General features: G+C 43.8%; 1 protein-coding gene across 2 annotated transcripts in view; it reads right to left on the bottom strand.

The window, feature by feature from the left end:
- TBC1D8 (TBC1 domain family member 8) overlaps window positions 1-10,605 on the bottom strand; it is a 54,236-nt gene extending 43,631 nt beyond the window's left edge. Inside the window, exon 1 of one of the 2 annotated variants that reach the window (XM_054074871.1) lies at window positions 10,424-10,605. In XM_054074871.1, coding sequence (XP_053930846.1) covers window positions 10,424-10,550 — 127 coding nt within the window. In that variant the 5' untranslated portion in view covers window positions 10,551-10,605. The remainder of the gene's footprint in view (window positions 1-10,423) is intronic. The other variant, XM_054074877.1, reaches the window with a different exon arrangement.
- Between the last annotated feature and the right edge of the window lie 6,160 nt (window positions 10,606-16,765).

The following is a 16,765-nucleotide window of genomic DNA, read 5'->3' as shown; positions in this document are numbered from 1 at the left end:
TTCGTGTCTGGGTCTTTTTTTTACTCTACATGTGCCAAGATTTTGGGAAGGAACTAAAAATCCAGAGTACCTCTTTCCCTTTAGCATGTTACTCCACCACCAACTCATCTGCTTTTTGACCTCCCAAGACAGAGGAGTATTTCAGGAAAGCAGTTAACTATGCAGCAACTGCGCTAAGGAAAGCTGCAGAAGTAGGTTTGCAAAGCCTCCTGCTAAAGATCGCTGACAGAACACCCCAGGTCCCTCAAAAGCCACAAGTTTCTCCATGCAGAAAGAATATTCCCAGGCTAAAATTAATATGCAAGTTTCAGGTGTAATTTATGTTTCTGACAAATATGGAGGAGAGGACAGAAGAGGTGGAAAAGGACATACTTCTATTTATATTATATGCTTCCCCTCAATAAATCTGATTACTCTAGCTGTAAGATGGATTTTAGGTAGACGGAACATCTATATTTATTTTTTTCAAAATTAAGTCTATGAAATAACTCTGGCAAACTCGCTACAAATCACACACCTTACTTGGTAGTTTTTATTTCACTGAAACATCTACTTTTGTGCATATTTTATTGCTTCAATACTGGAAATTGGAATACCTCAAAGTAAAACAAGAGTGCTGTACTCCTAATTGTAAATTGATTTTTATCAAATGCACACCTGTATTATGGACACAAAACTACAAATAAACTCAAGTATAGAAATTAGCAAGAAACCACCTCAAATTCTCCAACAGGCAACGACTGTCTCCCTTTTACAGAGGTCAATCTGTAACCAGATTGGATGCAAACAGGACAAAATGCACAATGAACTTGTTGAGAATTTCTTCACCAGAAAAAAAAAAAAGTCAAGGATATTTTATAACGATCGGGTTCTCAAATGAACTAAAGTGCACCACTGTTCTTCTCTAAACACATAGTTCCTTATACGCCCCCAGAAAGATAAAAGATCCAATTAAAAGTTATCCTGTGCCATGCTCAGAACTAATCTAGGAAAAGGAACATGTTTACAATAAGTAAATCTAACACCAATTTCAATCAAACATACTGTATCTTTCAAACTAAAGAATTCATGCTCCCTTCCTGGATCAGTGTTAAATCATCCACTTGGTATCTCAAAAAATCTTTTAAACTTCCGAGACACACTGGGCAGAGAGTGATTAAAGCTGAACTCAAACTAAAAACAGGAATTGAAAGACTATCTATTACTTCCATATTTTGGGACAATACGCAAGAGACAGTCCAAAGCACTAACAATTATGCCTGACTCGACACGAATTAAGGTACCACCTACATAGAGCAAGATGATTTCTGCTTCCTTCCATCATAGTTTAAAGGTCTTTAAGGGAAATTTTTCAGAACTACTCAAATGCCTTCCCATAAATGGGTTGGTGACTTCAGCAGCTAATCCACGTTGCAAGACAGAGAGACTTGGACTCATCACCTAGGAGTCTGGGTCCAATAAATTAACAAAATCCTCAAGAAAAAAAAATAATAAAGGCCAAATGCCAAAGCTGTTACTGTTTTTGGAGGTGGGAAAAAACAACCAAACCAAACAGACAAACAAAAATCCCTGAACAGTTAAATGTAAAGCTAAGTGACAAGGAAGCCAGCCGTACCACAATACAAAGTAATGTTACCCTTATAGTTTTATTTTGTTTTTAAATAAGACACCTGGCCCCCACAGCCAGGATCTTTTGTTTAACACAAACCGATAAATTCATTATAAAGTGGGAGGTGAAGGACAGTGTAGTTCAAAGAAGCAATAACATGTGGTATCTGCAATTAGCTGGTAAGAATTTCTAACAGCACTTTTAAAAGCTGGGGAGCAGCAATGTGGACAGAAGGCACAAAGGGGCACCTCTTCCCACCCATGTGCCACAGCCCTGAAGCTCACAAACCAAGCGCTTGCACCTGCTGTCCCAAAACCAAAGGGGCCACATGAAGACAGAGTCCAACCTGCATCTCCAGCATCCTGGCAAGCAGCTTTAGCCACCATACAAGCAAACTGACTGCTGCAGAAGTCTGAAGCAGAGAGAAAACTGCCTTTCTACACCTCCTTGGTCTACTCGGAAAAGAAAGACTAGAGGTTTCCATCACAGCTGAGAGCAGCACACCTGGACAACAAGGTGTGCTTTAAGAACATTTGCCAAATCAAGCCCTTAGAAGGAAACAGGCAGAGGACCATCACCACAGTACCTGGATGCAAATTCTGCCACAATGCTCAGCTCCACCAAAGCTGAGGCTGCTCTCGGCCACAGCCACACGGCACTTCTGGAGGTCTGAAAAGCAGTGGCACCACATGGTATCCAGGGACTGCAATGACAGCTTGGTGGCTGCTCTGCAGGGCCATGCAGAAGTGCAGTTGGTGGCTATGCTTACCTGGATCAAGCCACAGACCTCTTTTAAATACTCACCCGTTTTTTCAGTCAGGCTCCAGGGAGAACTTATAGCAGCCTTCCAGTACCTAGAAGGGGGCTACAGGAATGCTAGGTGGGGGCTCTTTATCAGTGACTACAGTGACAGGACAAGGGGTAACAATTTTAAGCTGAAAGAGGGGAGATTTAGATTTGATATTAGGAAGGATTTTCTTACTGTGAAGGTGGTGAGGCACTGGAACAGACTGCCCAGAAAAGTCATGGATGCTCCATACCTGGAGTGGTTCTAGGCCAGGTTGGACAGGGCTTTAAACAACCTGATCCACTGGAAGGTGACCCTGCAATAGGCAGGGGGGATGGAACTGGATGATCTTTAATCTCCCTTCCACCTCAAACCATTCCATGATTCTATGATTCCATGATTTTAGTAAGACAAACCCACCAAATCAAGAGATCTATGATTACAGCTGTAGCCCAGCACCCCGTCAGGGTCCCACCCCAGTACAAAGCCACATAAAGCATGCCTCTGAACTCATCCTTGGGAGCTCTCTGCTGCTCATTACTTCTGCTCCTCCATCAGAAAGCTGAGGGCTGAAATAAAAACAAAGCCCAGGTAGCAAAAGCAGCAGTTTGACAAAATGGATGTTTCACCCAAGAGGAGAAAGCTCTTCCAGGGAAGCAGAGAAAGGCTGCTTCCTAGAAGATACAGTTTCACGAAGACACTCAAGAGCTACAAGGGGCACTTTAAGCTGTTAAGGCATACAAATGGGGAGAAAAGAGCACATCAAACAATTCAGATAATCATAAAGTTGGATTTTTTTTTTTAGGACAGTGAAATTGAACTAACAGCCTCAATAAATCAGAATTAATCTCTGCTCTTCGAGGCAGAGAAGCACTCCATACCCTGAATCCTAATTATACTTCTTGACATAGTTTCCTTCATCTCACAATGATTTGCAAACAATTAGAGTCTCACAATATCCATGGCAGGCAGCAATTAGCCACATTAGAGATGGTGAGCAAACTGGCTGAATGAAAAACCCACCACCAGGTAGAACCAGAAGGGACATGTGAATGTCCCTGTTCCCCATCTTCCACCAATCCTGTGCTCCAATTGCAACAGAAAGGCAGTTTTCACATAAACCAGGACAACCTCAGCCAAAAGGACACTCCCAGGATGGCACCAAATATGCTATCAGGTTGCTCTCCTGGCTCTGCAAGGCATCTCAGCAGCTCTTCCCAGGAGCAACGTCCTTGCTGAAAGAGGGATGGTGTGGGGTATGAAGCTCGCTCCCACCTGGCCTCAACCACTCCACCCCACAGAAGCCCTAACTGTTGACCATAAGCCCAATGCTGACCCAAGGCAAGACCCAGAGCTGAAATGCACTGAGGACAACCACTGTGTTCATCCTCACCTCTTGCAGCTCAGCTTGAGAGCCCAGCGCATCCAACAGGCAGCAGGCATTATAGGCTAGCGTAGAAGTTTTCAAGAAGCATCGAGGTAGGATACAGCCTAGGACAGTGAGCACGAAGCTACTGCTGGCCAGTGGTGGCCCCCAGCATAAAAGTTTGAGGACGTCTCTACGTCTTTCATACCTTCTTGATCTAATTTCTCTAAAAGTTCATATGTTTAACGGGTTGTTACTTTCACACAGGCCTCCACAAAATTCAAGTTTTTGCTGAGTTAGAGCATCCTCCGGCATGCAAGGCCACTAATGCCAGTGGGTCAATGTCTTGGCTTTACATTTGCTTTGCTGAATTCTGCAAAACTGTATAAACAGGTTTTGATACAATACAGCACCTATGAAAGAGTGTATTTCTCTTTATTATTATAAGTATTATTATAAGTATTAAGTATATAAGAGTAATAATAAGTATTATTACTCTTCCCCACCAAGGAAGTTGCAGAACTTATTGAGGCAAGTACGTAAGAAAAAGGATGAAGGAGGACTTCTCCAAAGGGCTGTTATGATGACTGTATTTCCTTTGTGACAATAAACGTTCACCACACTTGAAGATAAGCACAGACAACATTAGATTTCACTGTAAAAGCCTAATACTCCGAACATTTAATGAGCCAGGGAAATATTAACATTCAAGCCCTTACATTACTTCCAGTGTGGGCTTTGTCAGACCAAACACTGCCACTATGTAAATTGGGTTTTGTTGTTTTGTTTTGTTTTTTAATCTGGCATGTAAAAATGAATTGAAACAAATTGTTTAATCATTATTCCTCAGTCCCAGCACTCTGGAGAAGCTGGACATGGGAAATGAGGGGAGTTTGGACATTTCACTGCGGAAGTCGGTGTCCTGTGATCTTTGTGACTCCCCTGTCCCCAGGTGTGATGCTGAAACCTTGCTCTGGCATCCGACCACGGCATGGGGAGGGACTCAAGACCACACTGGGGAAAGAGACACGAACTGAACTGTGCACCAGCTCTCCCAGGATGGCAGAAACAGTGCCACAGCCCTGAGCCATCGGTTATTTCTCCCGGCCCCTGCTTCCCCATGGGCCATTTCTCCATGCAGGCACGCTGTGGTGGCAGGGCTCTCACAGCTGCTTATCTCAGTCCTTTGCCACCAGCCTGGGTTAGGCCCACCCTATTTTTATAGCCCTGAAGGCCACAGAGCCAAATGCTTCAATTCTCATGTTACAAGCAAACATACTTGAAGCTATTCTCCACCTGAAAACAGACAAGAAGGTGGGACACACAAGCTGCTGCTGCTGTCCCATAAATGACATGGACACGGGACACTACTTGGGGCATATTAAAAAAAGTCTCTCTCATATTTTGTTGGTGCTATAAATAACACTGAGGAGATCGATCTAGCACCACTTAAATTCTGCCACCACAGACATGCTCAATCATTTTACAAGGAAGATGTTTTTTTCAAGATGCGGGTGGTGAGGCAGGTTGCCCAGATGTGGATGCCCCATCCCTAGGGGTGTTCAAGGGCAGGCTGGGCGAGGCTTTGAGCAACCTGATCTGGTGGAAGGTGTCTCTGCCCACGACACGTTGTTGGACAAGATGATCTTTGAAGGCCCCTTCCAATTCAAACCATTCTGTGATTTTCCTGCCTTTTTCAGTGCCATTTAGCAAACCATTCCGTGATTTTCCTGCCTTTTTCAGCGTTATTTGGCACTGAAAACACAAAAATAAAAAGCAACACAAAAATAAAATGTCATCATAACTGTTCACTGGATTACAGTGTTGACCAGGCTGGTGGTCAGTCTCTAAGCAGACAACCCCCACGTCCTTCTCCATGCACTGGTACATCTTCACTTTAATATTAGTATTTAACAGAACGTTAGCATTTCAATACAAGCACGTGTTTCACTTAACCCATCCCAGCATTGCTGTGCCTTAGGAGTAGGAAACCCACCCAAGAAAAGCAAGAAGAGGGAGCCAGAGCAGCACACAGAGTTCAGGAGGATGGGGGAATCAGGAATCAGGGTGCCCAGCTTTGAAGGTGGGAGCCTGGCCCTCTGGCTCCTGTCCCTCCTTCCAGATCATGCCTCCCGGCCGAACGCTCTGATGGAAAAGCCATTCTCTTGGGAAAGAGCTTAGAAGCATGCATTCTCCATAAAAAAATGTTACAGTAAAATAAAGAGAAAAAAAAAAAAAAGGATAAAAGGGGTTAGAAACCTGCTGATCTGAATTCCAGCTCTGGGCAAGGCTAGATAACATTTTGACTTGAATCCAAGCTTTCAGTAAACTATTTGGATTTCCCCCTCTCCTTGTGCAACGCTTCAGAAAGAGCTCTTCCTTAAGAAAACAAAGCCATGAATACAGACAGTGAGCGCTACTAATATCCTTTATTAACACCATTACTGTGGTATCTTCCTCTCCTAGATCTCCAGCATTTAAAATAAAAGCTTGTTTGTTTTTTTGGTGGTTTTTTTTTTTTAATTAGACCTCAGATTCAACCTTTTTCTATCAGTAACTTGTTTTGGTATCTTGGACATAATTTAAGATGAAAAGGCAAGCTGTTTTGAAAACCGTATTAGTGCAGTTTTCATATGTTATTCATTTTGCCCTTCACTCCTTCAAAAGATTCATGTGCAGAAGATGCTTCTTTTGCCCCTGTATTATTTTATATTTAAAGTTGTCAATCTTAAAGGCTTATACGAGCCAAAGGAGAAATTAAATTTCTTTTCAAAACGTTCGTCCTCGTGAGCTGCAAACAATGCAAGACCACAACCAGCTTGGGAAGTGCCTAGAGCTGATAATGGAGGCTGGAAGAATAGTAGAGGGAAATATCATAACTAAATTAAAATACAGGTAAAACAGGAACAAAACATAATCTTTTACTGATATACTTCAAACATGAAGTGAAATAAGCACTGCAGCTCAAAAAAGTCAAGAAAAAAAGCTGCCTCACACAAGTGCATTTTAAAGCTTTATTTAATCTATTTATAAAGGGAAAACTCACAAGTATTTAAAAGAATCTTAAGTGGGTTTTTGCATGCTAAAAGCATGCAATGTGAAGTACTGTGTAAACAGCAACTGTAAAGCTAGCTACTTGGGAAGAGGGAAAACCTATTCTTAGTCCAGTGCCAGTGATGAAATCATTCCAAACACCTCATAGAACAAGCAGTCTTGCTGTCAAAACGCACAAAACTAATCTAATCAAACAGGAAGGTAAATGAAGCTTTCAACATCCCCTAATAAAAAGGAAAGTAGTGATTCACTTACATGCTAAACTATCTTGCATTATTCTACCATAAGGGATTTGATGGTACTTTTGACTACTAATGGCACCTCAAGCTTATCATTAATATGTGACTTCAGAACCAAAGATATCAGCAAGTACAAATCAAATCAATTTCGATCTATTAGCCATGGCTACATCACAAGTCTTTTTGTAAGGACTGCTGAAAAGGTCTCCAATTAGGCAAAAAAAAAAACCAACCCAGAACCACTAGAAATTGCTGAGCTAAATATTTTTTTTTTAAATCTATAACTTAAAATCAGTTTTAAAATTAGTAATTAATTAAAAACCTGTAATTCCATTTCTGTAAATTATTTCTAAAACATTACCAATTTCCTTCCTAAGTCTCCAAAAGAATTCCCAAGTGGAGATCCAGGTAAAGTGGCAAGTTAAACATTTACTTGAAAAGCATATCCCTCAGGAAGACAGAAACCAGAGTGACACTGGTCAGGTAATGAAGAGTTAAACACAGCCTCCATCGTTATTTCATACCCCCTGCTTGCCAGCCCAGTGTGCATCCAGTAATTGCCCTAGGACGCAAATTAAAATCACAGCAGCAAATATAGTTTCCCTCTTACAAACATCTGCTCAGAGTCTGACTAAGACATAGTACTAAAAGAAAGAAACATAGACACAGAAGAAAAGCTCTTTTGTGTGAGAGATCTTCTCTAGTCCATCTTTCAGGAGTTAAATCCACATAAAATATACCCTCCAGCTCTGCTAACTTACTGCTACATGATGGATAAAATGCCCTGGTAAGGAGAGAGAAGTGTCCTAGAAATACAGTCATATAAATAGGAGAATAGGGCCATAAAACAGATGGCCTCTCGTATGTTCAGTGCAAATACCATGTTGTAGAACCACATACAAGGGCAGCTCAGGCGTCCTACCCATCCACTCTGCTTAAAGCAAATTACACCACAGGTGGTTCATTGCCCCATCTGAACTCTTTATTTATGAAATGTAGTCTTCTGGGGGTTTTGTTCTCCTGACCACACACAGATCTAACACAGCCTGAGGATATGCAGCCTCCTTCTCACTGGAGGAGCTATGACGGGAGCTTTTACCATGGCACCTGCCGTAGAGGACCTTTAAATCTTTGAAACTACCCTTCCATCACACTTAACTACTATTGGCCAGGGCTCGAGTTATTAAAGGGAAAAGAAAACAGGTATGGATATTGTTCTCACTTAAGCCTTGCTGCCCCAGGAAAACAAACAAAATCTTCTAACATTATACCTTTATAGCTTGGTAGACCATAATCTGAAATATGGTGATGCTTAACTACTCTTTGTATCTGTCACTTTAAAAAAGGCGGGTACTAATAAAGTGTCTCCACAGTCATGTAAGGGAAGAATCAGGAGGTAGGCTTTGCACCAAAAGCAGTTACCAGCAAAGACCTATTGTTGCTCAGTACAGATCTCCACTTCACTTGTCCCAAGTAACAACTGTGAAAAACAAAATTAGGCTACGCATTTAACTGCAGCTATGCTTAATGCTCCCTCATGCTTATTTTTTGTTTATAGGACTCTAATTTCTAAGCCCTTTTAAATACAAACATTTCCAAGATGGTTTAAGAGACTGTCAGAATTTGCAGCTGCCTTGAAAAAGTTGTCTGAGGCAGGAGCGGCTTTCCTTCGCCAGCCAAGAGAGATTTGTGCAAGCCCGTGCACTGTAGATTCAGCAAAATGATTCACCTGAAAGTTAACCAGAGAGAAAAGCAGTTTGCTTGGTTTAAGCTTGCAAATTTCTGCTGTGGAAAGCTCAGGCCCGAGGAGTTAACATTTGAGGATCTCAACCTCATGATTGTGCTGGACCTAAATCAAGCAGCTGTAAACAGCTATTTTTAACTGTGAAAATTAATCCACATCGTCGTCACAATCACAAAAGTGTGGCCTATGACTTCCACACAGCGGGGCAGGAGAAAACACAAGGGTAGAAGGTTGTTTAATTGGATGGCAAAACTTCCATTAATCTTATCGCAGCTAGCATTTCATTAGCAATATACTGATAATTCTGGCTTGGAGGATCTCATGTTAAGTTTTGTGCTCCTTTATGACTCCACACCTAGGACAAGCTCTAACTTAAAAAAAAAAAAAAAAACAATGACGCAGAATTACCAACTGTAAAGGGTCAATGGTTCCGGAGCAAAGGGTTTTAATAAAATAAATATCAAACTTGGTAATGTAGCTTCTTAAACTGCCTAGAAAATATTAATTCTGACAATACCCTTTCTTTCAAATATACAAACCGCTGTTAAAAATTCTGGTTTTTAAAAGGCACAAAATACTCTCTTCTGGTTTGAAGTAAGAAACGCACTGTTAATTATTTCTCCAAAGTGTTATTTGTTTGGATTCAGTTGTTGATGCCTCTGAACCAAAAGTTTGTCCCAAATCCCTTACTCTACAACGTAAACACAGTCTAAGGCAACGTTCTCGCTGTAGTTGTTCACAAACCCGTACTGTTGCAAGCGAGGGAAGGGCGTGATCCTTGTTCTTCATATATATATATATATATGATATATATATATATATATCCTGGGCAGCCTGATCTAGTGGGAGGTGTCCCTGCCCATCGCAGGGAGGTTGGAACTAGATGATCTTTAAGGTCTCTTCCAGTCCAAACCATTCTATGATCCTTCACTAGATGTACCCAGAGTGCCACATGGATTTAACGTGCCTCAACTCCAGCCACATAAGCCGTAGTGTACTTAATACAAAAATGAGTCAGAATCCACTTTTCCACGACATGTGAATTAACAGCCCCTTTCCCTGTAACGCCAAAACTTACAAGTCCTACGTGTATTTACAGCAGTCCCTTCACGTAAAGCGGAGGGAGCGCCCACCGCGGTGGGTCGGGAAGCGCATCCCGGGTACCAGGCGCAGCCCCCCGGCATCCCTGCATCTCCCACCGCCCGGTCCCCGCCGGGGTCCCCGCGGGCTGCAGGCAGCGCTGGGCGAAGCGGGGTCACTCCGGGGGCCCCCACCCAGCCCGGGCAACTCCAGCGGCACCGCCGGGCTTGCCCTTAGTCACGTTGAAGCGAGCCGGCGTGGAGCGCAGAGAGGGGAAATAAAGAGTGGGGTTTAGCGCTGCTCGAGGCTACAGCGGCACGAAACCGCTCCGGAGGCGACTCGGGGGAGGGGAAACCGGAGCCGGTGTCGCCCCTCGCCCGCCCCGCACCCCCTCGCTCCCCAAACCGAGCCCGGATGAACAAAGAGGCTGCTCCCGCGGGGTCCCCCCGGGCTGCCCGGGTCCCGCGGGGCAGAGAGGAGCCAGGCAGGGGAAAGGAGCATCCCCGGGCTCGGCGCCCCCCTCCCTCCCCGCACCCCCGGGTACCGGTGAAGCGGCCGCCGCCGTCCCCGTGTCCCCGGCGCCGCTGCAGGATGAAGTAGCCGCTGCTCTTCTGCGTGACCCACAGCTTCAGGGCGTTTTTCAGCAGCACCTCCTCGGGCTTCAGCCACATCTTTCCCCGTCTCGGACTCCCCCCTTCTTTCTCTGTTTCTCTCTTTCCCCCCGTATCCCCGCCCCGCGCCCGGCTGCCCGGGTCACATCGCCCCCCGCGGGATGCGCGGCTCCGGCTCCCTCCGAGCGGGCCCGGCCGCCGGGGAGGAGCCGAAGGCGGAGCCCGGGCGCGGGGCCGTCCTTCCCGGGGCGTCCAGCGGGGATTTTTGTGCGGCTGAAGCCCTTCGTGGCGCTCCGTGACCGCGGAGACGAGGGGGTCGCACACGGACGCTGAGGATGGAGGGGGGCGGGGAGCGAGGAGTGGGGGGCTGTTTCTCCTTTTTGGAGGGGGTCTCACACAGCACACTGGGGTTCCCACGGCACCCCGATGTCCTGGCGTGTCCCACTGCAGCGCGGTGACACCCGCCGTGGACGGGGAAAGCACCCGCCTTTCCCTTTTACAGCGACTGGATCGGACTCCAGGTCCCCCCGCCTGTGCGCCACCACATCCCGGTCTCTCCCGGGGTGGGGGACGGGGAATCACTCAGAGGATCTTTGGGTTGGAAGAGACCTTTACGGGTCGTTCAGTCCACCCCCCCTTGTGAAAGCAAGGACATCTTCAGCGTGTTAGGGGCGGCGGGAAGGAAAGGGTGCGCTGGCTTCAGCGGGAGCTCTGCTTTCCTGTTTGCTTCTCGAGCCTGAGCCCAGCTGCTCGCTTTGATGTTTGAATGCCAGTGCTTGAAACCGAGTGTCTCAACTGAAAAGTCAGAATCTTAATTTTACAGGTTCCGGAGTTGTTGGGTTTGGTTTTTTTTTTTCATGGAAGTAATTATTAGGCACCGCATGTGGCTGAGCTGTCGGTGGGATTGTTTGTGATCCTGCGCAAGTGCTGACTGCTGCAGCACCTTACTCTGGTAATCCTCTGACATTGTATTTGACTTTTTCCTTAGCCCAGACTGCCAGGTTATTCAACACCAAGCTAAGATGCTTGCTCTCAGTTTCTGTTGTTTTTCTCCCATTTTCCAAACCATCAACTTCACACCTTTCTAAAACTCATCCGAATTTTCTAACCTTCGTCTGCACCTCCTAATATCCTGATTCAACTTATTCCGTATCGTTTTCCAAATCAGACTCTATTTCTTGCTTTACACCAGCATTCAGTGTGTCCTGTGTACCTGCTAGCATTTACCACAACATTCTGCCTTTCTCCATCTCATCACCACATTAAAACATGACCAACGTGCTTGCTTTCAGACACATTCTGCTTCCAATAAACAACAAGTATTAACCAATTTCTGTATCACTGCTGCTGCAGCAGGCAGCTAAACCACGTACACTCTTCATTTGGATTAAAGATGCCCGGCACTGTGGGTTAAATCACCTACTCATAATTTGGGCAAAGATCCCTCTTAGTAAATAGTGTTGATTAGGGAAAAAGACCTGAGCTTCTCTTAACCAAGCTCAACCTATCCTTACGGGAGTTGTGATCTTCCCAGCTCTTTGAGAGGGGTGGATGCTGCAGTGCACTACTTAGCACAGCCAGCAGTAATTATTAATTGGGATTTGGAAGGTGACTATGTAGACCGCTTTCCAGCTGCCAGTAGGAACATTTAGCAGACAAAATTCTGTATTCAGCTGCAATCTAGTAAACACTGTGTGAGCTGTGTGCTTTACAACTTTGGTGTAAAACAATGATTTCATTTCCATACGTAGAATAGCAGGCAAGCGTTGTGAGCATGCTACTTGTCTCATACAAAAATAAAAGCTGTTAAAAGGAGGAATGATGGACAACCACATAACAATATATTTAAAAATTAATGAGAGAGTAAGAAGGGGTTATTTAAAATGCTCTTTCAGGATAAGAATAGCTCAGAGGTTTCCCCTGCCCCCAAAACAATCCTGAAGAATGTAAGTCTTGAAAGTTTAAATGCTTAGTGAGGTGAGATGGTGAATATTTCTTCCCTTTTCAGATATTAATTAACTTAAATTGATATTTAATTTTTGTTATTACTGGATTTGAAACATTTTTTGCATTCAACCTTGGTTTTCAGGCACACTGATTTGAGATGTAATTGAGAAGAGGACCACGCAGATTTCTGACCTTTTTGAGGTGCTTTTGAGCTTAAGAGTTAGCAAAAGAGTAAAGCAGTTGGTTTCAGGATCCGGTGTTATGCACGCCTGCCTCTATTTGTTACATCTTGAGTCATGCTTCTGGTTGAAGCCCACCAACAGTACTCCTTCAAAGTCACGGGCTTTGTATCCCCATCCAAGCTGGCCCAACAACCAATCACAATAGCATCGTTCATGCTTTTTAAATAAGCAGCTTTTACAACACATGGAATCGGTGGAAGGTCACTAACAAAGAACCTCTGAGAAATAGCTTCAGAGAGGGAAAATGGGGGTGGAGGAGAAGGAAAACTGATCCAGGATGACAGAGTGAAACAGAGCACTTTGTAATATATATACACACACACACACACATATATATATATATATGTATTGTAATAAACACATCTACTAAAACTAGGACCACACATCTTTTTCAATGTGGGATTGTGTGCTTTGTTCCCTGACATCCTGAAGAGCCGGCAGAGAGGTTCTTACCGTCAAAACACCCGTGAGTTTTAGGATACAACCACCCTCGCTCCCAATCCACAAGGATCTCTTTTCCTGTAGAAATCAGCAGCATGTGTGAACCCACCAGGGACGCTTCAAGCATGAAGCCATTCAGAGTCCACCATGTCACTTGCTGCCAGGCCAGGTATTTCGAATGGTGCTTGGACTTGGCTGCAGCACAGCTGAGGATGGTTTATACACCCTCTTCCCTTGGCTCTTCTGTACTGGAACTAACCTTGGACAGACAAGCAGCCACAGCCATCAACACAACTGCTTCGGCACCAAAACAGATGGTGATAACCTTGATGTCAAAAAGGCAGTTACAGAAAGAAGCTGAACATGCATGTTATGTTATGTTATGTTATGTTATGTTATGTTATATGTTATGTTATGTTATGTTATACTATATTATCTAAAAACCAGGAAGGAAAAAAGACCCCATACATGAATGTCGTATCACCAAATGGCACAGCCTCTACCTGCCAACTCCACCGGCAACAGCTAATGAAAGGTTTATGTTCATGGAGAAGGTCTGCAGTGATGTACTATTTCCACAGCCAGTATTTGAGCAGGATTTGGATGATCTGAGCATCTTCTGAAATTCTTGTGAGGCAATAGTTTTATAATGCTGGTGTCTAGAGAGGTAAATCAGGGAGGACAGGAATCTAGTAAATTCTTATACCAAACCCAGGGTGTTGTGAGAAGTTATACAACTTTTTATGCGTTCCTGATATAGTCTGGAAAAGGACCATCTTACTCAATTGCTTCAAGGTACTTAAGGTTATTAGGCCTGAGAAAAATAGCTTTAGAAAAAATGAAGATGTATTTGAAAGGAAAGAAAATTATGTTTCTGGCCTTATGCCAACCTTAACACGTGCTCTGAAATGACTGTACGGATTATTTATGATGCTATGTATCTTCCTAGATTTCAGTACTCAATAGCACAAGGCAGGGAGTCTGCCGTTCAGCCTACATTAGAGCACAGCATCCATCATAGCTGGAATAAACTGCAGAGATGCCAGAGTGTCCATGAGAATGGATACAGACTGCACAAGGTGCAGAGACAGTCACAGGGAAACCTTTGCTTTCCCTTCTTGCTTATGTCACCAAGTGCCTTCCCAGCCCTAAGCATGCCCTTTAGTCCTTTAGTTCACATGGCTTCATTTTTTTTCACCCATATATATTTTTTATTCTCGATGTCACTGAGATGCTTGGCGGAGGTGGATTCATCGTGTACATGAAATTAATGGTGCCTCCTTGAGCAGTAAACAGGCAGCTGCCATGGTCTGGACCTCCTGCCTGCCTGGCCCTCTGCAGAGGGTATCAAACCCTCTGAGCCTACATCGGTGGGCGGTTCTTGGACATGCTTAGGGGAATGTGCAATGTTCTAGGATAGGCTCCGAGGCTTTCAGTTGTGTAGTTGAAGCTGATAAACGTGCGGATTGCCATCAAAACAGGTTGTCTATGCTCCCCTGCTGACCCAACTTCCTGTAGTGAATTCTATTAAGTAAACTAGTTGAAAACTAACTTTTATTTCTTTAAGTGTTTTGAATAGATTAGTTCTTTAGTCATGTTGTGATTGTAGGAAAACCAGCCAGGGTGAAATGTGCCTCCTGGGTTGGGGGAAAGAAACAGTGTGATCTTTCAGGCAGGAAACGATAGGGAGATTCATTTGCATTTATCACTAAATGAGAGCCTAAAAATGGAGCTTAATTTATTTATACTTATAGCAACAAATGAGCTGGAATTTGACTAGCATTCTGCAGGTGCACAGTCCAATCATCTCCATGTTTCCAATTTTGAGTCTTTACCTTGTGTCTTTATTAGTGCCTGAAAAAGTCCTAATCAGTGAGTTAATTCAATTCGTAAGGCACAATTGATGAAGCTCCCAGGTGATTCCAAGTTTGGACATACTAGAGGCAGCAGTAAGTTCAAAGAAATAATGTGTAGGGTTCTAAGGAAATAATGCACATTAGTGAATACAAGATCAGAAATTCAAACTGCTAGCATATATCTAGGAAAAAAAAATGACTGAAATATATTTGGGGGGGGCGGGGGAGCCTCATAGATATTAATCAACAGCTGCTGTTTTCAACCCTTTATTTTCTGCAGCCTCCAAAATTTTCCACTACAGCTTCAGCCTCCTGTAGACCTGTTGTCAGCAGGCATTAATATATTTGCTTTTCCTGGTGGCATGTCTCCTTGAAGCCACCCACCAATGTGGAGGTCCACAGCCTGAAAACCACTGAGCGCTCTGACAGCAGGGAAGGGATTTTTCTGAAGAACTGAAGCCACATGTCTTCAGATTCTCCGTATTCATGTGTGGCTGGATTTTGAAAGAGCTTGTCTCCCACCTAAACCAAACTAAGGACCAGATGTGGTGACACACTTGGTCAGCATCCAGCAGCAGCCTTAAGCCCCCAGAACAGTGCTCCAGGCAAAGGATCACCCTTGTAAGGACCCTCAAGATCCAAAATCCCAAACTGCTAAAGCTGCCAGGCTTTCCGTGTAACATGGGATTATATTTCCTGCATTGTAGAGACAAATCTACATCACAGACCAGGTAGATAACAGTCCTCTTCTACAGAAGTCCGAAGGGACCATTCTTGATATATCATATTCATTTCAGAGTATATCAGTGCTTGAACAACGTAGATCTAGCGGAGACTGTCTAAGAAAAGAACAACAGAAGTGATTAAGTGTTTAAAGCTGACTTGCAAGCTCAGATTGGATGGGTCTGATGTGTGTGTACCTTGGCTGAGAGTGACAGCTGAAGGGAGCACAAAATAGCTGCCTACAAGTGTTTTATTGTATTTAAAAAGCAAATCACTAAAAGCAGTAAGAGAATTTTTTTTTTTTTCAAAAAGGAATGGTTAGATTAAATACAAAGAAAACCCTGCTGACCAGGAAGTTTTTTATTGTGCTGCATAGTGTACTGTGGGACCGGAGGCATTTTGCCAATAGAATCATGGAATCATTAAGGTTGGAAAAGACCTCTAAGGTCATCAAGTCCAACCATCAATAGTATAAGATGAATCATTTTGTATACGGTGGAGTTACTTTCTATTGTAAACTCTGTGATCAGAAAGATTAGGCAACCAAGTCAGATGCCCTCTGCCTCCTATGTCCAACTAATGACTTTCTTCACTACAAGAAATCCCCTACAAGAAGGGATTTTTTTTAAGATGTTTTGAAAGGCTCCTCTGCAAGGTTTTTCACGCCAGACAACCTCACAGACATTGTCCTGTTGGAAAGTGGCCATGTTCGCTTCTCACTTGCAGAAAGTCCACTTCAAATTTGGCAGAAACAAGAGGGCCCAGAGGGAAATCACAGTAATTCACACGCAGCTCCCAGCTCCTGGCAGCGTGCTTCCATTAAAACCATGCTGCAAAGACCCCACCTCACAAACATATCAGATCTCGGGGATAGGCAAAACAATTCTTAAGCTTAGATTTGTTAAATAGACTCAAACACGAGGTGCATTTGGGTTTGAAAGGATCAAGGAAATGACAGAGGTAGTCGAGGTCTTCCACACTGAAAACTGCTGTGGAAATGCCTGGGCATTATCAACTATATTTCCAAATAATTTAATCTTCATCGTCTTTCTCCTGTAATGAATGG

The sequence above is a fragment of the Cuculus canorus genome, chromosome 1 (genome assembly GCF_017976375.1).
Source record: "Cuculus canorus isolate bCucCan1 chromosome 1, bCucCan1.pri, whole genome shotgun sequence".
Classification (NCBI taxonomy): Eukaryota; Metazoa; Chordata; class Aves; order Cuculiformes; family Cuculidae; genus Cuculus; species Cuculus canorus.
The sequence above is the reverse complement of the archived record's forward strand: the minus strand, read 5'-3'. Positions and strand labels throughout refer to the sequence as shown.